Source organism: Phascolarctos cinereus, unplaced genomic scaffold, assembly GCF_003287225.1.
Source record: "Phascolarctos cinereus isolate Bilbo 61053 unplaced genomic scaffold, phaCin_HiC Scaffold_4;HRSCAF=312, whole genome shotgun sequence".
NCBI lineage: Eukaryota > Metazoa > Chordata > Mammalia > Diprotodontia > Phascolarctidae > Phascolarctos > Phascolarctos cinereus.
In genome coordinates this window covers 135,817,026-135,840,056 of record NW_027555847.1, presented here as the reverse complement: position 1 = coordinate 135,840,056, position 23,031 = coordinate 135,817,026, and the positions used below count along the sequence as shown (strand labels likewise).

At 39.8% G+C, this 23,031-nt stretch overlaps 1 protein-coding gene across 8 annotated transcripts in view; it reads right to left on the bottom strand.

Annotated features, from left to right (window-relative positions):
• Positions 1 to 23,031, bottom strand: part of PDPK1 (3-phosphoinositide dependent protein kinase 1) — a 127,443-nt gene that overhangs the window by 13,511 nt on the left and 90,901 nt on the right. For all 8 annotated transcript variants that reach the window (XM_021006760.2, XM_021006761.2, XM_078152625.1 and 5 more), the window contains 4 exons: positions 19,625 to 19,693; positions 18,743 to 18,839; positions 16,091 to 16,264; positions 5,883 to 6,100 (listed from right to left, as the gene is read on the bottom strand). In XM_021006760.2, the coding sequence (XP_020862419.1) occupies positions 5,883 to 6,100; positions 16,091 to 16,264; positions 18,743 to 18,839; positions 19,625 to 19,693 (558 nt within the window). The remainder of the gene's footprint in view (positions 1 to 5,882; positions 6,101 to 16,090; positions 16,265 to 18,742; positions 18,840 to 19,624; positions 19,694 to 23,031) is intronic.

Genomic DNA, 23,031 nt, shown 5'->3' with positions numbered 1-23,031 from the left:
TACGCATCTATGTAAGACCACACTACACTTATTTGTCCTCTGTCTCTCTCAGGGTGGTTAACCTCTTCCTTTCCTAAGTCAGAGGCTTTCCATATTTTTCTAGGTCCATCAACTCATCATTTCCTGCACCACAGCAATATTCCAACCGTATACTGTCTAGTTATTTTAGATAGTCTAAAACAATATTGATTAATATGGCTGACTTACAATGTGGTTTCCCTATTTCCCCTTATGATTAAATCTATTTTAGCTTTAATTTTGTCTGATATCATGATTACTACCTCTGCTTTTTTTTCCCCAATAAATTCTACCAATGATTTTTATTTTATGTTCGTGTCTATCTCTTATTTCCTATCCTTCCTGACTCCTCTACTTCACATCTACCTGTTATGTTGCCCTCCTATTACTTAACCTACACTGCCCCTCAAAGAATCCCTCCCTTATCCTCTCTCTCCTCTCTCCCCTCAGCCTTTTATTTCTTTTTGAATTTAGAAGACTTTTGGGGCAGCTAAGTGGTGTAGTGGATAGAGCGCCGGCCCTGAAGTCAGGAGGACCTGAGTTCAAATTCGGCCTCAGACCAAACACTTGACACTTACTAGCTGCGTGACCCTGGGCAAGTCACTTAACCCCAATTGCCTAAAAACAAATTAAAACAAAATAAAATGAATTTAGAAGACTTTTATACCCTTATAGATAGATAGATAGATGCATACATAGAGCTTCCTCTTAAATCTATTTCCAATGAAAGTAGGGCTCCAGACATCTCAAACTCCATACAACCACAAGAGAGCTCATAACTCTCTCCTCACAACACATCCATCTTCCAAAGCTCTCTATTATTGCCAGGTCATGTGATGAAGGACTATGTATTCTCTTTGGGGGGGGGGAGAAGGAGAGAGAGGACAAAGGGAGGAAGGGAGAGGAGGAGAGGAAGGGGGATTACTACATGCCAGGGGTACAGCAATGTACAGCTCAATCCACAGGACAAGAAAATAAGCTTAGAATTACAACAGATAATGCTAACTGCTTTCTTCTGACTCAGCATCCATCCCCTACCAGCCTCTACACTCCAACAGGACACAAAAACAGACAAACAGACTTGTGTTTTGGCCTATTCAGAGATTTCCATCTTACTGCAGAAATTCTGCCAGTGCATCCCACCTCCTGGGTTTCCTTCTGCCCAAGGGAGCCCCGGATTAGGAAACCCTAAAGCTGCAGAGACTGCCTGGAACACATATCAAGGACTCCCCCAATTCTGCAAAAAGCATCTGCTTCAATCCAGTCAGAGAGTTAAAGAACTGGAAGAACTGGGTCAGGAAACCAGCCTGCATGACTGCACCAGGCCTGAAAGAAAAGAAAATGAAATCTATCTGAGGCCAGTCATGTCCCCCAAGAAGCTATCTGGGACAGACTGAGGCTGGTGAAAAGCAAATTCCCTAAATGGAAAGAGGCTTAAGACAGCACTGCAATCCAGCTCGGGGTATACAGGTACATCATCAGGATCCAGAAAGTCACTGTCAGGGGAATAGAGGGAGAAAATGCTAAAACTACAAAAAGTATTAAGAGGAACATAATTTAGTAAAAACTTAAGAGCATGAGAAGATAAATCAACAGAGTATACAAAAATGAGAAGCAAGAATGAATATTAAAACATCTAGGAGATTACAATAAATATTACATGACAAAGGAAACCAAACCAATGCCTAATGAAACACAGAATCCTTTGAGAGAGAAATGAAAAACTTAAGAGAAGGCAGAAAGGACAAAAATGAGAATCTATGGCCTGCACACATGGCAGAAATGATTCTTTCTCCTTTTGTTAGATTTGTCTTGGTCTGAAACTGTTACACTGAAGGGCCCTAACTACTACAATTTTGCTATTTCCCCTAAAATTTAATTAACTTTCCCTTTAAGTACTGACATGCTTTCAGACATACATTAAGTACTGATATTATTTCATTAAGCACCACATAGCTTTCCTGTTCAACTTTTTTTAACCAAATCTTATTTTTATCATTGCCTTGCCCAAGATCGTGTTTTCTACTCCTACTTTTGAGGATTCACCTGAGGCAAAATCAATTTTGCTCCAGTCTCTTATGTTAACTCTGTGTGAATCTTTGTTTCAAGTGTGTTTCTTGTAAATAGCATATTGTTCAGTTATGCTTTATAATCTATTTTGCTCTCCTGTTTTATACATGAGTTCATTCCATTCATGTGCATGGTTATGATTTTTAGTTGTGTATTTTTTTCTATACTATCCACTTTTACTTTCTCCTCTTTCCTTCCAGATCCCATCTTTCCAAAAATGATGATGGTGGTAAGAGGAGTGTGGGCAGCACTAATGATCTATAATTGGAGCTCTCCTGCTTCCAATTCAGCTCCTTCTTAGCTTGTCCCTTCATCAGGTCAACCATGTTTCCATGTTGATTCCTCCCTCGTCTCTACTCTTGACCTCCTGGACTTCTTTCTCCTCTGCATCATACCCAGGAATGATGCAGAGGAGAAACCTCCTTCCCCCTCCCCTACCTATTCAGCTTCATTTTATGTATTGTCTTTTTCCATTAAAATGTTAGCTCCTTGACGGCAGGAAGAAGTGTCTTTTCTTTTTGCTTGAATTTGTATTTCTAGGGCTTAGCTTAGCACAGTGCCTTTCAAATAATAAGTGCTGAATCTAGGCTTGTAGACAGACAGACAGACAGATATCATGTTTTCATCTATTTAAGTATATGTTGTCTTCTCCATGTAAACTCCTTGAGTACATGGACAGGTTTATTTTGGCTTTTTCTTTATATCCTCAGGGCTTGTCAGTAAGACAGTCAATAAGTATTTATTAGAGCCTACAGGAGCCAGACCCTTTGCTTAACAATGGGGACACAAAGAATGCAAAAGAAAGTCCCTGCCTGGTCCAGCTAGATGACTCAGAGGATAGAGCACCAGCCCTGGAGTCAGGAGGACCTGAGTTCAAATCTGACCTTAGACACACATAATACTCACTAGCTGTGTCACTCTGGGCAAATCACTTAACCCTAACTGCCTCACAAAAAAGAAAAGTCCTTGCCCTAAGGAGCTCACAGTCTAATATGGGAGATAACACGCAAACAAGTATGTACAAACAAGATATCTAAAGGATAGATAGGAAATAACAGAGGGGAGGCACTAGAATTAAGGACTGGGAAAGAAAGGCATGAGAGTGGTTGAGACCTGAAAAAAGCCAGGGAAGCTAGGAGGCAGAGGTGAGGAAGCAGAGCATTTCCAGCACAGAGAACCAGACAGAGAAAACGGCCAGAGTTGAGAAATGAGTGTCTTGTTCCAGGAACAGTGTGAAGGCCAATGTCACTGAATGGAAGAGTATCTGGGGTACAGAGGAGTCATGCCCAGAAAAGAGGAGGTTGGGGGGAGGGATTATGAAATGGGAGGAAGACTTATGAAGTACTTTGAACACCTAACAGGATTTTATGTTTATGTTTGATCCTAGAAATGATAGGTAGCCACTAGAGTTTACTGAGGAGGGGGGATTAAATGGTCAGGTCTGCACTTTAGGAAAATCACTCTGACAACTGAATGAAGATGGACTGAAGTAGGGAGAGATTAGTGGCAGGTAGAACCACTTGTAGGCTACTGCTATAGTTGAAGTATGAGGTGAGAAGGGCCTGCACTAGGGTGGTAGGAGTATAAATGGAGAAAAGGGGGTATATTTAAGAGACGCTGCAAAGGTGAAATCAACAGGTCTTAGCAACAGATTGAATTGGGGGGCGGGGAGTAAAAAGTCATAGGTGATAACTAGGTTGCAAGCCTGGGGAAAAAGAGAATGTTCAAAGGGAAGAGGGTGATCAACACTGTCAAAGGCTGCAGAGAGGTCAAGGAGAATGAAGATTGAAAAAAGGGACACTGGGTTTGGCAATTCAGATATCATTGGTAACTCTGGAGAAAACAGTTTCAGTAAAAAGAGATGAGAAGCCAGACTGTACAGACTTAAGTAGGAAAGGGGAATTGAGGGGATTAGGACAGCAAGTGCTTAATTGTGGGAACTGAGTGAACCATACTGACTCCATCTTGTGACTCAATTCTGGAGCTAGCTCAGTTCTCTTTTCTTTTCAGCTATGGGTTTAGTCCAATTTCTGTCCTGTGAGAAAACTTTATTCAGTGATGGGAATTCGGAGAAAACCTTATTATGTTGTTCGAACCTAGCCCTGCATGACCACCTCTACCTGCTGCTTAGAGACTCTTAGCTAAGGGCCTATGTTATGCTGATCAGAAATCCAGTCAGACCCAAAGCTTAATATGAGTTTTCTCACAATTTTGCATCTCAAGAAACACATGGCTTATCTGAAAACTGGCCCTATATTAATCAATCAGTTACGTTCCATGTTCCTTTGATTGTTTACAAACATTTGAGGAACTGGGACTCCTCCTTTTCTGATTTATGGAATTGCACCTGTTCGCTCTCTCCCTCCCAACTTAGAAAGTCCCTAACCTTTCATCAAATTTGAATTGTCCTTATTTGATTAATTGTTTCTAATGTACAAAAGTCTGTCTCCTCCTGCATTTGGGATTCAGGCCTAAGGTGAGGAGGTCTGGTCCCGGTTCATTAGGCAATGGGCATACATTGCTTAATAAATCAATATGCTCCAAAGATCAAACTTTTATTTCCTCAATCATTTCATCTTTCACCTGCCACAGAGGAAAGGAAGAAGTAGTATCTATTATAAAGGGTCTTCTCAAGAAGTGTAGCCAAAAAGGACAAAAGAGATATGGGACAAAAGTAAGAATGGAACAATCAATAAAGGTTTGTTGAGGATGGAGAAGACATGGGTGTGTTTTGAAGCAGTGGAAAAGCAGCCAGTAGAAAAGGAGATACTGAAGATAAGTGAAAGAGTCGGGATGACTAAGGGAGCAATCTGCTGCAGGAGTTGGGATGGGAAGGGATCACTTGTGAAGGTAAGGGCTACTTCTTTACATGAGACAGAGGTGAAAAAGGCATCTGAGTGACATGAGATGAGAAGGAAAAGTGGAGTTTACAATGAATGACCTCAACTCTTTCAGTAAAATATGAGGGCAAGGCTTTCAGCTGAAAGGGTGGAGGAACAGGGAGCCATAGAAGGTTTGAATAGGATTGAGAAGGTCTGGAAGAGCCATTGTGGAGAATGGGGGTGTGAGTTGTTAAGGGAGCTGTAGAAACACTGCCTGGCAGCAGCGAGGACTCAGTTGAGGATATGTAACATAAATTTGTGGTGGATCCAGTCAGAACTGTTGAAATTATTTTTTCTCCCACCTGTGTAGAAGGAAAAGCAGTGGACAGTGGGAATCATCAAATGCTAAGGCTTGGCAGAGCACAATCAACAATATGATGAGGGGACAGGGACTAAAGAGGACAGTGTAGAGTTGAAGTGGTTCATTAAGGGCTTAAGTTGAAGATAAGAGAGAATGGTCAGTGCAGGGGTGATGACCTGAGAGAGAACTGAGGGGTCAAAGGATTGGAGGTCATAGTGTAGACAAAGAGTAGATTTGGTATGAGAAGGCATAACCTAAATCCTACCGGAAAGTTAAGAAACTTAACTGCATTAACACCATTCAGATGGTTTGTGAGGCTCCAAGCTCTTTGTGCCCTTGTACTGTTACTTCCCTGAACTATATGCCTGCATATCATTGCTATACTTCCTATTGCAAGTACATGAGGATTGTTATTATGTACTAACTTTCCCCCTTATGTCACATTTTCATGGAACCATTTAATAACACTAGGAAGACATTAGGCTATGTTTATAACCATGAAAAACCAACCAGTCAGTTAGAAGTCACCTTTTAAAGACAATAAATCATCTCTATATCCTTCTCATAGCACCCAAATAACTTACGTCTTAAGATGTTTAAAGAGTTCTTACCATGGGTTTCCACTGGCCTGCTTCTCCAATAATAATCTCTTCTCATCTTCAGAAAACTGTAAGTCCAGCTCAAAAGAATTATTGTCCAGATCATGAATGTATTGGTCTATATTGCTGCCTGACCTTTGAGGCAGGCTACTCTCCGAAGCAGACAATGAATGTGAAGAAGTTGAAGACGAAACTTGCATGCAGCCAAACTGGCTTAGAAGATTGTCATACTATGGGGGGAAAAACAGGAAAGCCATTATAAATTTCCACAGGTTTACATTAAACTTCTCATGTGTCCTACATTTAACAAGACTACACAAATCTTTACTCCACTCACCAATTATGCTATGCTCACTTTTAAAAAAACAAAATTTTGTATCAAACATAAAGTAGTCTTGGAAATGAAAAAATTCATGGTCACACTGAAGATCCATATGTGTATATAGAAACAGAAATAGACCAAACAACAAAATCTGATTCTGCTTCCAGTTCTTCTGATTTTGTTGCTGTTCAATTGTTTCAGTGGTATCCAACTCTTCATGACCCTTCAAATTCAAATCTTCATGCAGTGCTTTGCCATTTACTTCTCCAGCTCATTTTACAGATGAGGAACTGAGGCAAAGAGGGTTAAGTGATTTGCCCAGGGTCACATAGCTAGTAAGATGAGTCTTCTTGACTCCAAGACTGGCACTCTATCCACTGTGCCACCAGTTTTTATGATAACACTAGAGTAAGAATCAAATAATGGCACAGTTACCATGAAAGCTTTATTTACTTTAACCTGACACAGTATAGTACATGGGAAGACAGCCACTTGGCTGTTCCTAATTCTCTTCTACTGGGAACGATGAAACAGTATTCTTACCATCACACACAAGTAGTATGGTACAAGAAAAATAGCAGTGACTCTGAAGTAAGGAAGCCCAAGTCTGAATCCTTTTTGTACTGTCTTTTATGTGTATGGCCGTGGTCAAGTCACAACTCTCCGAGGCTTTTCCTCACCTCAAAAATGAGAGTCAGACTGAATGATCTCTAATGTGTCTTCAAATTCTAAAATCCTACGATCCCAGAATTCAGATATATGTAAGTACAAGACCATGGTTCCAAAAACAAAGAGATAATCCTTTATCTCTAGTGCTCTCTAGATAACTGAATGTTTATTTAATATACACTGCCTTTTTCAGACAAGCAAGACAAGAATTGCACTGTACAACATAAAAAAAAATGGCTAACAAAACCAGAATGGGTTTCCTCAAGGGGAGGAAAATTTGTGTGGCTCTGAGAAACATGAAGTAGGGAGAGAATTCTATCTCTAGGTAATGCTAGCTAGTTAAGATTTGATTTTAAATCTGACCAACTAGTGAGTAACAAGTAACAAGATTTAGCTCAGATTGCTAAAGTGCTATAAGACTTGCAAAGTGTTTTCCTCGTTAACCACTCTGTAAAGTAGGGAGTATAACCATTACTATCCCCATTTTACAGCTGAGGAAAGTGAGGTCATAAAAGATATCACATTACCTGTTAGAAATAAATTTCCTCTAGCTGTGTGACCCTGGGCAAGTCACTTAACCCCACTGCCTAGCCAAAAAATAAATAAATAAATAAATAAATAAATGGATTTCCTTCTCCTAGGGACCACATATGCCCAGGCCACCCAGGCCACCCAGCTCACCCCACTTCCAGGCTGCAATCACCAGAAGGAGGTAATACAATTCATGTGAACTGAATTGGAATTCCATTCACTAAAGGAAGTTTAGGATGTATTGAGGCATTAATAAGATTGGAATTTGGAACATACCTCAACTACTTTCTGAGATATTTTCTTTAACTTTCTAATTAGGACAAGAGTAGAACATGGAGCAAACTGGGGAAAATTTGCTTCACTTACTTAAACTATTGATTAACTAGTGTTAACTAAAAATATTGCATTTATAAGGAAAATTTTAAAAATTAAAATAAAAAATTAAGCTTTCTTATGCTTTCCTGTGTTTGGAAGCTACATGGTGAACCTGAGTCCTAAATTTAGAGTTAGAAGACTCAGATTCATCCTTGTCTACAAATTTCAAATCTTCTACTTGCTACCAGTATAACCTTGGATATCCTGGTCACTTGCCATTTTTTAGCCTCCATTCTGTTATCTGTGAGTTGTGGGGGAAATCCTATATTCCTTCCAAGAAAGATTTTTTAATATTATACAATTAGGAGTCTACTAATCAAATTTGCTGTAGATATCATGCCATAACACAGTGTATAAGATGTTAGATAAAGAATAATAGGCCGGCCTAAGAGTCATGTATGCTAGATTTAATAGAAGCCCTCCAAAAAAAAAAAACAAAACAGAAATTACCCTACCTTTTGAGGGAACAGTGCACAGTAACACAACACCTCCAATCGTCTAGCTGGATATTTTAGTCTCACTAGATCTGATAAGTACTTGCTGGAGGATTCCCATTCATTGATAGTGTTTAATGTTATCGTTAATGATAATAATAATAGGAACTAGCATTTACATCATACCTACTATATGCCAGGAACTGTGCCAAGCACTTTATAATTATTATCTCATTTGTTCTTCACAAGAAGATAAGTGCTATTATTATATCCATTTTGCAGATGAGGAAACCAAGGCAAACCAAGAGTAAGTGACTTGGCCAAGGTCACACAGCTAGTAAGTGTGTGAGGCTGGATTTGAACCTAGGTCTTACCTGACTCCAGGCCCAGCACTCTGATCATTGTGCCACCCAGCTGCTGTTCCCTTACCTTCTTCCCACCAAACTTAATAACTCACATTTCTAAAGTTTACAAAGTGCTTTCCTCACAAATAACTCTGTGAGGTAAGCAGTACAAGTATCTCCATCCTATACAGAAGAAAGAGGAAAACTTATTTGTCTGTGACTATCAAGTGCCAGAGTCAGGACTAGAAATTAGCACTCATTCCACTACAGCTCAGATATACTTTCTTCCAGGTAATGACAAATTAGAAATATCACACTCAACTGTTTGTGACTACTTTTACAAGTAACATGCTTATCAAGGAATGAGAATCAACAACTTGGCTAATGGCATTCTTTTTTCAAAAGTACTTTTTTAATCTCTCAGTAAATAGAAATTGCCTCTTGAAGGCAATATTGAAAACTGAACTCAACATTCATCAAACTACTTTATTAAGTTGCAAGAGCTACTAATTAACATTACACATAATACAATTATTAATAAGATGTAAATGATAAGGAGAAATATGATACATGCTACTGAGAGCTATTCTCTCAGCATGGCTATAAAATTTAACTGAGATAGTGAAGTTTTTAAAATCCTGGCCAAGACTAGGTCTAATGATTCTCAATAGTATCCACAAGTTTCTCCTTCTCCTTTAGTTCTCTGTTACCTCCACCAACTCTGCTAATTATTTCTGGCATAGGAGTTCTGGGCAAATGACCAATGGAGAGGGAAGAGGAAAAGAAAAATGAGGAGGGAAGAGGAAAAAACCTCAGAGGAAAAGGCATGACAGAAGAAAGTGGTCACTCCAACTTTGGTTTCTCAGATAATCAATAAATAAGATCCTACTATTCAAGATTTATCTCCTGGGGCAGTGAAGTGTTGCAGTGGATAGAGCTCCAGCCTTGGAGTCAGGAGGACTTGAGCTCAAATCCGACCTCAGACACTTGTTACCTACTAGCTGTGTGACCCTGGGTAAGTCACTTAACCCCAACTGCCTCACCAAAAAATAAATGAATGAATGAATGAATGAATAAATAAAAAGGCTGTATCTCCCTCTATAACTTAATCTTCTAACACACCCTGCTTAAGACAGACACAGGAAATGCTCCTATCACCTGAACTCCTATGACCAATAAATACTACCATCATAACTGGGAGCAGCCATTCTCATTCTTCCAAGAGTAGCCTCCAAGCTCAATCCATTTTCTACAGATTTAGACCTGGAAGTGATTTTAGGGGTCATCAATGTCCAAGCCCCCATTTTATAGATATGGAAACTTTTACAGATAAGCAAACAGATGACTTGCCCAGGGTCACACAACTAATAAGTATCTGAAGCAGAATTTTAACTCAGATTTTCCAGACTCCAATTCCAACACTATCCACTATGCCACCTAGGTGTCTTTCTGATGTCAATACTGAAATCTTATTAAACTAGGGATAAATTTTTTTCTCCTTCTCCTCCCACCCTCTCTCCTCAACAGAATCCTACCCTAGATGAAACCACAATCCCTTTTCTCATAGAGGCCTGAACTCACCCAAACACTCTCTGTCTCAATAAAGGGATGCAGCACACCTTCCTTCTAGCACCAATTCAAAAGAGCAGAACCATCCACCCTCACATAGCTTAACTTCATCTGATCTTCATGTCACATGTTTATGAAATCCTCTTCAAAGTTTTAATGCCCTTATATCCTCTATGCCCTCCACCTGTGCCCCAACTTTTACCCTCCTTAATGACTTCAGCAAACACATAGCCTCTATTATTCTCCATCATTTTGTGCTTTACCTTCAGAAACTTAAAACAAGAATCACCCACAAGCATACTGAAGTTGGGACACATTTCATAACACACAGCACAAATTCACCTCTAAGACCTTAATTTTTGTGCTCCTTCTCTCCCCCACATCATCATCAACATCAACAACCTCAACAAGGTATTGTGTTTGTTTACTATGTACTATGCATGGTACGCTAATCAACGGGAATACAAAGAAAGGCCAAAATGTGGTTCCTGCCCTCAAGGAGCTCATATTCTAATAAAGGAAACATCATACAAACAAGGCTATACACTGTAAATGGTATATGATTCAAAAGGTAAGGCTCTAGCAATGTGGGAAACAGGACAGATCTCTTGCAGAGGATAGGATATAAGATGAGTCTTGAAGGAAGCCAGGAGGCAAAGGTGAGAAAAGAGAGTATTCCAGGCAAGGGAAATAGCCAGGAAAAACAGAACAGCATCAAGAGATGGAATGACATGTGTGGAGAACAGCAAAGAGGCCAAAATTGCTGAACTGCAGATGGAGGGGAGTAAAGTATAAGAAGACTAGAAGGGCTTTAGTTGTGAAAGTTTTTATATCTCATCTTGGAGGCAACAGGGAGCCATTGGAATTTACCGAGTTGTGTAAAATGTTCAAACCTAATCTAATTTAGGAAGATCACTTTAGTAGCAGAGTGGAAGACAGATTATACCGGGAGAGATTTGAGGCAGAGAGAACAATCAGAAGGCTACTGCAATTGTCCAGGTATGAGGTGATGAAGGTCTGCACCAGGTTATCAGATATATAAATGGAGAGGAAGGGAAAATATGACCATCTCCAAAAAAATGTACTTTTCCTCCTACCCTGTATTTTCCAAACTTGTTCTTCACCTACTGAATCATTCATTTCTTCTCAAGTAAGTGATCCAGACCTGCTGTCAGCTCACTGCTACTCCACTTCCACAACTCCTCCAATAAAGTAAGGATCATTAACTCAAACAATGTCTCTCATATTAAAGGAAGTGGGAATGGAAAACATGCAACTCCATAAGAGGGTACAGAATTAGGGGTAGAAAGACAGTAAAGTACCTTAGATTCTGAACCATTACTGTAATCTCTACCTTGAGATTCTGCTCCTACCCTAGGCTTTCCTTTTCTGACTCAGCCTTATAGATTTTGGCATCCTAAACCTAGACTGATTCGCTCACTTGGATTCCCAGTCAAACCCTGTCCCTCCTTCAAAACAAAGGAATTAACTTAACCCTGGTAAGTGTATCCACAATTTGGTTTTCAGCCACTCCAATAAAACTGTACTCATGGTCATTCTCTTAGTCAAATGGTCACTAACTACTTCCTAATTGCCACATTCAATCCCACAGTTCTTTCTCCTTTCTCTGAACTCTGTATTACAATCAGGCCCAAGCAGCTTAGTACACAACTGTTCTATTTGATATAAGTCTTCTCTCTCTAATGAGACCATAAAGTTCCTAAAGGCAGAAATTTTATCTTATGCTCATCTTGTATTTCTCTTCCCAGCTCTACTGGGAACACAGCAGGTGTTAAGAAGTATTTATGGACTGACTGATAGTAAGTGGTTTCCAAAAGAGAGAAGTAGGATTTTTCAGGCATTTTGCAACTTATGAATGTCTAATTCTTCTTTCAGAATGCTTGGCATGGAAAGGGGAGAGTAAGGGAGAGAGAAAGATAGTCAATGAGCATTTGCTATCTATAACCCTTGCATCAAGAATCAATAAAATTTTCCTCAATTTTTTGTGGATAAAGTGCTAGGCCTGGAGTCAAGAAGACCAGAGTTCAAATCCAGCCTCAGATACTTACTAGCTGTGTGATCTTGGGCAAATCACTTAACCCTGTTTGTCTCAGTTCCCTCATTTGTAAAATGAGCTAGAAAAAGGAAATGGCAAACCACTACAGTATCTTTGCCAAAAAAAGCCTAAAAGCGGTCAAAAAGACTTGGATATGACTTAACAACAACGGGATGAATGGCTTGGGGGGAAAACTGCCTTTCCTATAATACTTTTGCACATTAAAGATTATTAATTCTATTGTTACTCTATGAAGGAAGCCACATCTAAAAGTAACTGGCATTATGCCCCTCATTTTATACAAGATAAACTGAATAAGACAAAAATGGAGTAGTACCTAGGTCTGGGAACTCAAAAGAAGAAAAAAATATTAAACACTAGATAAAACTTTCTGCACCTTTGCCCCGCCTAGTGTATTCTACTGCCTTAAGGTTACATTGGCATGATGCTATAATACAGCCACTAAAGTTCTGTTTCCTCACTATGACATAGAAATAACCATAACTTCTTGAAGAATATATGAATGGAATACAATCCCTGGCATATCCTACTAAAATGGAAAAGCTTCCAAGTGATAACTAAATTTAGCATGACCTTCAAATTATTTCAGGGAGGCGGAGCCAAGATGGCAGAGTGAAAGCAGTGACTTGTTTGAGCTCTCCCCCAAATCCCTCCAAATACTCATAAAAAATGGCTCTAAACAGATTCTGCAGCAGCAGAATCCACAAAAAGACAGAGTGAAACAAATTTCCAGCCCAAGACAACCCGGATGATTGATCAGAAAGGTGTATAGCACAGGGCTGGGAGTGGAGCCCAGTGTGGGCGCGCAAGCCACAGCAAATCTGGAGCAGGCCTCAGAGGAGTGAATCATGGGCAGCTGTGGAGGTTTCCAGATTCCTCAATCCACGAATGCCCAAAGACAACTTAGAAGGTCAGTGTGAAAAGTCTGTTTCTGTCGGTGCTGAGAAAGGAAGGCGGATTCTCAGCTCCATTCCCCAAGAACGTGGCGGGGGGGTGGGGGGTGGGAGCTGCTTCCTGAGCTTCCAGCCCACAGACTGAGGGGGGGAATCAAGTGGCTGATCAGAGAGGGATTGCAGGGATCTCTCTGCCAGTGCTGAAGCAGGAATCTCTGGCTTTGCCCGTGTTTGGACTCTGGGTCACAGTTCTGGGCAGCAGTGCTGGGGTGAGGAGGAGCACTACCAAGATGGAGCGCTATCGAGGTAGAGCTTGTAGTGGCTGTGGAGAGGAACCCCCTCCTCACAGTTACAGGACAGAAAGGAGTACTTGTGGTCACAGGCCAGGAAAGGAGTAAACACCTCGCCCCTTATCATACCACCTTGGAAGAACTGAAAATTTACAGGGCCCTACAAGTATCTCTGAAAACAGCTGTACAAACCCCTGAAGCTTGGGACAGTACATTCTTCACACTGGAAGCAGACAAAGACCTTAACAAAGAGTTTAAAACTCAAGTAATTGGCCGGGATCATGAGCAAGCAGCACAAAAAGAGTCAGACTATATTATCTTACTTTGGTGAAAAAGAAGATCAAAATATACAACCAGAAGAAGACAACAAAGTCAAAGCTCCTACATCCAAAGCCTCCAAGAAAAATATGAATCAGTTCCAGGCCCTGGAAGAGCTCAAAAGGGATTTTGAGAAGCAAGTAAGGGAAGTAGAGAAAAAACTGAGAATAGAAATGAGAGTGATGCAAGAAAATCATGATAAACGCGTCAACAGCTTGTTAAAGGAGACCCAATAACATTCACTAGCTGTGTGACTCTGGGCAAGTCACTTAACCCCAATTGCCTCACTCAAAAAAAAACAAAAAACAATAAAGGAGACCCAAAAAAATACTGAAGAAAATCACACCTTAAAAAACAGCCTAACCCAAATGGCAAAAGAGGTCCAAAGAGGAGAAAAACGCCCTAAAAAGAAAAATTGGCCAAATGGAAAAAGAAGTCCAAAAGATTACTGAAGAAAATACTTCCTTAAAAATTAGAATAGAGCAACTGGAACCTAGTGACTTTATGAGAAATCAAGACACTGTAAAACAAATCCAAAAAAAAGACAAATTAGAAAATAATGTGAAATATCTCATTGGAAAAACAACTGACCTGGAAAATAGATCCAGGAGAGAGAATTTAAAAATTATTGGACTATCTGAAAGCCATGATCAAAAAAAAAGCCTAGACATCATCTTTCAAGAAATTATCAAGGAAAACTGCCCTGATGTGTTAGAACCAGAGGGCAAAATAGAAATTGAAAGAATCCACAGATCTCCTCCTGAAAGAGATCCCCAAAGGAAAACTCCTAGGAATATTGTAGCCAAATTCCAGAGTTCCCAGGTCAAGGAGAAAATATTACAAGCTGCCAGAAAGAAACAATTCAAGTACTGTGGAAACACAATCAGGATAACACAAGATTTAGCAGCTTCTACATTAAAGGACGCAGGGCATGGAATATAATATTCCGGAGGGCAAAGGAGATAGGATTACAACCAAGAATCACCTACCCAGCACAACTGAGTATAATCCCTCAGGGGAAAAAATGGTCATTCAGTGAAATAGAGGACTTTCAAGCACTCCTGATGAAAAGACCAGAGCTGAATAGAAAATTTGACTTTCAAATACAGGACTCAAGTGGAACATGAAGAGGTAAACAGGAAAGAGAAATCATAAGAGACTTACTAAGATTGAACTGTTTACAATCCTGCATGGAACGATGATATTTATAACTCATGAGACCTTTGTCAGTATTAGGTAGTTGGAGGAAAAAAATTATATGTGTGGATGGATAGACAGATAGATAGATAGATGGCACAGAGTGAGTTGAAGATTAAGGGGTCTTATCTGGAGAATAAAATTAAGGGATGAGAAGGATTATATTGGAGAAGAAGAAAGGGAGAGGTAGAATGGGGTAAATTATCTCACAAAAAAAAACAGAAAAGAAAAGCTCTTACAGTGGAGGGGAAACGGGGAAGGTGAGAGGGAATGAGTGAATCTTATTCTCATAGGATTTGGCTTAAGGAGGGAATAATATACACATTCAATTGGGTATGGAAATCTGTCTTACCCTACAGGAAAATAGGGGGAGAAGGGGACAGAGAGAGCAGGGGATGAGAGAGGAGGGCAGATTGGGAAAGGGTAATCAGAAGTAAATACTTCTGAGGAGGGACAGGGTCAAAAGAAAGAATAGAATAAATGGGAGGGCAGGATAGGATTAAGGGAAATAGAGTTAGTTTTTCACAACATGTCTACTATGGAAGTGTTTTGCATAACTGCACATGTACAACCTATATTGAGTTGCTTGCCTTTTCAATGAGGGTGGGTGGGGGGAGGAAGAAGAAAATCTGAAACCTGAAGTTTTAAAAACATATGTTTAAAAAAATGTTTTCACATGCTACTGGGAAGTAAGAAATACAGGAAATGGGGTACAGAAGTCTATCCTGCCCTACAGGAAAATAGAAGGGGAAGGGGATAAGAGAAGCAGGGGGGAAGAGATAGAAGAGAGGACAGAGTAGGGGAAGGGATATTCAGAATGCATGCCATCTTGGGGTGGGGGAGGAGTGAGATGGGGTGAAAATTTGGAACTCAAAAACTTGTGGAAGTAAATGTTGAAAACTAAAAATAAATAAATTTATATTTTTAAAAAAATTATTTGAGGGGAGAAGCGGGGGAGTCTACAGCAACTCATGAAACTATCTACTAAAGTATGCAGGGGCTTTGACCTGAGCCAAACTTAAGTACATTCACCAATTAAATCGCAGCTTTTTTTTAGGAAGTATTGGAATACCATCATGATGGCATTAACTCATTTAAACTAGTAATTAGATATTCTCAACTACACAAAGTAGAATTAATCTTTTTTTCTTTTAAAATTCTCAAATGGTAAAGTAGGCCAATACTAGATAAACTGACATACATTTCCATAGCAGTCTTCATCATCTTCAGACATAGCAGGTAAGTACGCTGTGAGCTTTGGAGGTGTCTGATGCTGCAGATCCTCCCACGTTATGGATTCAAAGAATGAGTGATCTTTAAGGGGCCCATACCCGTCCATTTCTTCACAGCCTAATCGCTTTGTGGAATCTAAAACCTTAAAAAATATCATAAGTAAATTCCCAGCAAGAAATCAATCAACAAACATTGATTAAGTACCCACCATAAGCTTACATGCTAAGCACTGAAAAGGTAATTCTTGTCAATTCATCTAAGGATGCATGGATAACAACTAAAAGCTCTACCATAACCAACCAGTTTAGGACTACAAATTGTTTCTGTAAAATTTCTTTTCCCTACATCTCCTTCACCTCTATCTACCTATGTTTTCTTCTTACACTTAGGAATGACTTACATAGCACAAACAAGAGCATTAGCAAATACACATATTACAATAATTTCCTAAATAAAAATGACCTGTAAATAAAGAAGGCTTTCATAGCAAAATAAAAGGTTTAACGTAATCTATTACAGACTTACTGAAACTTCCCTCATTCATTTCCTAAAAGCAATTTTTTACACATCTATAATTTTGCCCAAAGGATTTAGTGAAATCACTCAGATTGGGTAAGGTAGCTACACCCATTCCCTCGGGAAAGCTATAGGAAATACAAGAAAATAAGAGCCTGATGTGTTTAACAGTCTTCCAATTCTATTACACATTTCTTATAATTAGCCACCAGCCTAGCTCTTAAATTCTACTACTCGAGTCATCAGGCAGGTCAGTTGTTAAAGTTCTAATAAACATTTTCTTATACTTTAAAACATTTTTATAGGTTTCATGTTAACCTTTAAAAGCCTTTCCATAAAATACCAAAATTCAGTCAACATGCTTATTGTGAGAAGAATATTATTGTAACAAAAAAGAACCCAAGAATGAGAGTCAGAAAACTTGAGTTCAAGTCCAAGCTCCAACATTTACTAGCTCTTTTGGCCCTGGGCAAGGGACTTCACCCCCTCTGAGCCTCAGTTTCCCAATCTGTAAAATGGGGATAATACTTAGAATAGATACTTAACAGAGTCATAAGGAAAGTACTTTATCAACAATCAGGCACTACCACATAAAATGACTCTCCATAAATGTCAGTTGAGTGCTGCAATTTACAGTGACCTATACTGACAGCTATAATTGCTCCAGAATCAGAAAACCTCAAACGCTATTTAGTAATAATAACAATACAGAAGACCTGGCTAACCCAGGCCAAAGACGACTATGGGCACTGTTTCCAAATACTGTCTGCTTCCTGACTCAACATGCACAGATAGGCACCAACCCTACCAATTACTCAAACTGTTTTCTTCTCCTTGCTTTCTATATCTGGTCCAAAAAAGACTTGGCTGATACAAAGCCTATGCCACTATAGGTACCCTACATGGGCATAAAGACGTGTAGGACATTCTCATTTCAAAGACCCCATTGAGCAATTCTGTAATGCTTGTCCATTACTAGAACAACGTAAAATGCTCTGTTTAGGACTAGATTATTCTGTAATGCTAAAGCCTAAGTAATTCAGAACTGTGACTAGTGCTGTTTCATGCCACTAAAAACTGTACAAAAACCTACATATTCAATCACCTTCTTCTGTTATCTGACTTTGGACAGCAAAGTCCAAATCTATGTTAAAGACAGCAAAGAAGCCCAACAAAGGCAAAAACCACCCACATGTAACACTGTTAAGAGCTGTAACATTAACCAAAAGTTCTAACAATGTCTACCAAAACTCTAAAAGGGGGGGCAGCTAGGTGGCGCAGTGGATAGAGAACCGGCCCTGGAGTCAGAAGAACCTGAGTTCAAATCTGACCTCAGACCAAACACCTGACACTTACTAGCTGTGTGACCCTGGGCAAGTCACTTAACCCCAACTGCCTAAACAAAAAAAAAAACAAAACTCTAAAAGACACTTCACCTAAGATCACTAACTCCCAACCAAGTGGTATGCCATCCATCCAAGTGTGAGAATTCCAACAGTTGAGTTTTCTTGCCAATAGACAAACCTCAAAATCAACCAAATAATAAGTATGGACTTCTCCTTGATTTAAACCTAAATCCTGAGTAAAAGTCCTATTGAACTGGCATAGCTGACACAGTTGGCACTCTGGTGACTTAGACACATTAAAGAGTATTAAAGATAAGACAATTTTCTTTTACTAGTTTCAATAATGAAAAAATTCTGAAATTAGAACTTACAATTTTACAGGCTATAATTCTAGCTAACAATAGCAACTTACATCCACATAGCACTTTGTACTTTATAAAGTACTTCCTTCAAAACATCCTGTAAAGTTGTGTAATATCACACTTATTATACAGGTAAGTAAACTGAGGCTCAAAGAGGCAAAGGAACTTATTTGTGGTCAGATGACTATTAAGTGACAAAGTCAAAATCTGAACACAAGTACAAGGTTGGTCCATTCCACCCATTATGAAAAACTTTGCTAATTCTCAGAACATACAGTTTTATTAACTGTAATCCAAGTCAAGATATTACACGAAGTTACTAAAGCCTCGTTAACATAGGTGAAAAGGGAATTTTTACCCACATTGTACCATAATAAAATGAGAAAAAATACTTACTAAAAGTTTTTCCACAAGATCTTTTGCCTTAGGGAAGAATTTTTCTGGAAAGTCATATTCCAATTTAATTATCTTCTGAAATATAAGATATTCATTTCTGGCAAAACAAAAGCAAAATGATTCATCCCAGAATCATGCAAACAGGCACTACTACTACTTCTTTGTTATTTTTTTTTTGACTGGCATAGTCACATATACCAGTTATCTTCAGGCCGAAAAGGCTGCTTACAGCCTTTGTAACCAGCTTTGAAGGTAAAGATGTCAATCCACAAGTTGGATAGTCCATGGTATTGCCCACTCCTCTCCCCTAAAAAGGGAAACTTCCCAAAAGGTCAGAGGGAACATTCTTATAGCTGTCATGTGTGCGTCTAAGAAGGCCGATCTCACTAACAAATAATGAATTTTAACGCTGGAAAAAAATCTGAAGGTAATCAAACCAATCTCAACCCTTCTGTATAACACACCTAACCAGCTGTCATCCAGCTGGAAGACCTCTCCATTGACAGGGAACATACCACCCAACAAAGAAATCCATTCTATTTTGGGACAAGTCTATTAATAAATTTTTCTTTATTACAAGCATAAGTCTGCCTTCCTACAATTCCAACTTATTGGTCCAACTTGTGACCCCTGAAGCCTTGCTCCAATCACCCTTTACTCAACCAGCTATACCCCTGACCCTTTGACAAAAAATGCTCAAATAACCTGGTAACTTCAAAACCTCAAATATCTTTACCCCAGAATTTAAAAGAAGATATTGAATGCTTAGTAATTTGTACTTAACTGCTAAAATTCATTTTGTTATGAGAATGTTGTTGGGAAAAATAAATAGAAAATAGTGAGATTTTTAAAAAATATTTAAGAAGAATATATTTCTCTTACCCCGCTCTAAATGGTGGTAATCCTGCTACAAGCTGGTATATTATACATCCGAGAGCCCAGAGATCTGAACTTTAAAATTGGAGGAAAAAAAGCAGATCATATTTGAAAAGTACATGCGACATAACATATTTCATATTTCAAATGGTAAATTCTGTTAATATGCTTTCATAAGATGACTAAGTTCTCACTTTTAGCATGAATCACAGCTTTTCTTTTAAAACAAAAACTTGACAGCATAATCTTCGCCAACTTGACTTTTCATGAATTTCTGGTGATTTTTCACTACTAAGTTCATTTTGAGAAATTAAAGATAAAATGATGATCAATATTGTTTAGCTAAGTTGTGACTGTTTTGCTGTAAAAAGCTCACGTGAGATTAGGAACAAATGTACAGAAACAAATGAATACAAAAGCACACAATTTGATAAACCTAAAGACCCCAGTTACTGGGATAAAGACTGACAAAAAATTGCTGGACCTTTATGATATAATGAGGAAATGAGCAGCCCTCACCAGCCCATCATCAGGGGAAACATGACCAGCAAACAAATAAACATAAAAAGAATCTGACCATAAAAAGCAACTAACAGTGGCAGGGAAGATGATGACAAAAAACTCAAGAGACAATAATGTGAAAAATAGCTACCAAAAAACCTCAAAGAAAAATGCTACTTGGACTCAAGCCCAACAAGAACTCCTGGGCTCAGATTCTTAAAATCTAGCCAATAGCTCACTAACATTCAGACTCCTTAAGAGTCTGCCCAATATGACAGGCATTCTAATAAACCTTGTCTTTGGCTGAAAGAAAGCTTGGGTCAAATTCTTTTGGGGCAGGACCCATTTGTTGTGTCTCGGGGTCCCAGAACCACTTAACCTCATCGTTTTGGTGGCCCATAGGAGGAAACTGCCTGAGGCCAAGTTCTTCTCTAGCCAAGAATGGAAAGTATTGTAAGCCTTCCCCTCCCTCCCCCTTTCTTGCTCTGCAGTTGGGGTTGCTCTCCAAGCATCAAGGCTTGGAGGTGCTTTTTGGGTAGACAGTTACAAGGCTGTCTCACACTTGGCCTGACACTCTCAGGCTCTCGGTCCACTGGGTATACCTTCCGTAGCATAGAGGACAAGGACTGACGCCCTATCAGGAAGTGTATGCCCAATTCTGTCAGTTCTCTTGGCGCTAGAGAATTGGGGAAAACTGCAGTTGCTTTTTGGTTCCCTGAGGCTTACTTACTCCCTTTCCTCTACACCCTGAATTCTCCTTCATGGAGGTTACAGGGGAGAGTTAGAACAGCTAAAAATATCTTGACAGATTCTGGAGGTTTTGTGATTGATCATTAAGGAGTTTGGAACTCCTCCTTACAACCCTGGTCACTCTTTTCTCCCACTCCCTTTGCTTGAGTCAAGAGGGTATCTGTCAACCCCTCTTATAGGAGAAAAGAGTTTCACCCTTTACCCCTCATCTCTGATTCTACCCTCCCCTACCTGGGAAAAGAAGAAGCGGGGAGGGGCAGCAGCTACAGCATGCCCCCTGCGCCACCCCCCCCCTCCCCCCCCCCCCCCCCCCCCCCCCCCCCCGGCAATGGCCTTGGGCCCTAGGGCAAACTTTGCCTGGAAGCATCACCCAGGTTCAGCACATCCTGCTCAAGGTAAAGAAGCTGGCCTCTGAACTTGGACAAGCAAGTCTTAAAGTTGTAGTTTTAACCGTTAATGATGAGATGTTGATTCTCTGTGTGAAGTAATTTGGAAATGCATTTAACAAAACTGAAGTCACCTGATTGGTAATGGGTTTGTTTCAAGTTTCAAATTGGTGAACTTTTTCTATTAGTTATGTCAAGCAACTTCTCATGTTTTGGTTACCACTAAAATAATTTGGCTATTGTTGGTTATTGTTTTAATGTGTAAACTGTGTAAGCTCATTTGGGTTATGGCTTGCTGAGAATTTGCAAGCGTATAGAAATCTCTAATAATCGGCTTTTTACACCAGGACAAATTTAAGTTTGAGATGTAAATCCTGAAAAAGTTTTTCCTAAGCTGTGATTAGTTAAAACTTGCTGTTCGAGGTAAAAGCTCATAGGATTTTATTTTGAGTTGTCTGATGGGTCATAATTCATCCACCATCTGGGAGAAATGCCACAAGCTACTCAGAGAATGTGATACTGGTGGGAACTCAGCATCAGAAAAAGCTGAGAGGACAATTTTAGCCTCAGTCTAAGATGGAATCCTCCTGGCTCAGTTTCCCCATTATGTTCCTCTGAAAGGGAATGTTAACCACCTGGCTATTCCGGAGTCTGGCTACAAGGTGAATTTGATACTGCATGGTTGGAAAACTGAATTATCTGAATCCAAACAGAGCTAAGGATGTTTCATCCTCTCATATTGGGCCCTAAATCTAGTCCCTGCTTTACATCTGGGCTCTGCAGTCTTTTCTGTCAGATTTGTGTCTTCCAGACTACAGGCCATTCACTACAGTTGGTGGCAAACAGCAGGTACCAGCCAATGTCCCCCCCACCCCCACTGTTCCCTGGATGCAGCCTGTGCTGGGTTCCAGTCAACCTCTTCTTTGGGACACCCTCAAGGCAGGGACAGCTCCACCCCTTGCCAGTAGGAAGCAGTTTCAGAAGCCAAGACCTTCGCCCCTTATCCCAAAAGAATTTGGGTCCCATTTGTTTGAGGGGGGAATGATGAAGATTGGATCTACACCCCAAAAAGAAAAACCCTGGACTTTCCCAGAAGGCTAGATCATCTGAGGCTATAATCCCATCAACTGGCTTTTCATTGTGGCTATACCCAATCTCCCAATTCTGTAACCCTTAACCTAGCCTAGCCCTCCATTGTCTTACCTCCCTATGGCCCCCAGGCCACTTCCCAGCCCTTAATCCTATCTAGGCTCCATTCTCTCTTGGCCAAGGTGGTCCAGGTCCCTAGAGTTCTATTACCCCATAGACTACTTGGCCACTCCTAGTTCCCTCCCATAGTCTTTCTGTATATAATGTCCATCTTGTGTCCATTAAGATGCTCAGATTCTTAAAATCTAGCCAATAGCTCACTAACATTCAGACTCCTTAAGAGTCTGCCCAATATGATGGATGTTCTAATAAATCTTGTCTTTGGTGGAAAAAAAAATTCCTGGAACAGTGAAAGAAAGAGATAAGAGTGGTAGAGGAAAAAATGGGCAAAGAAATGAGAATAATGCAAGAAAATTATGAAAAGAGAATCAACAGGGGCAGCTAAGTGGTACAGTGGATAGAGAGCATCAGCCCTCAAGTCAGGAGGACCTGAGTTCAAATCTACCTCAGATACTTGACACTTAATAGCTGTGTGACCCTACACAAGTCACTTAACCCTGATTGCCAGAGGGAGAGGGAGAGAGAGAGAATATTAATAACTTGGTAAAGAGGCACAAAAAATACTGA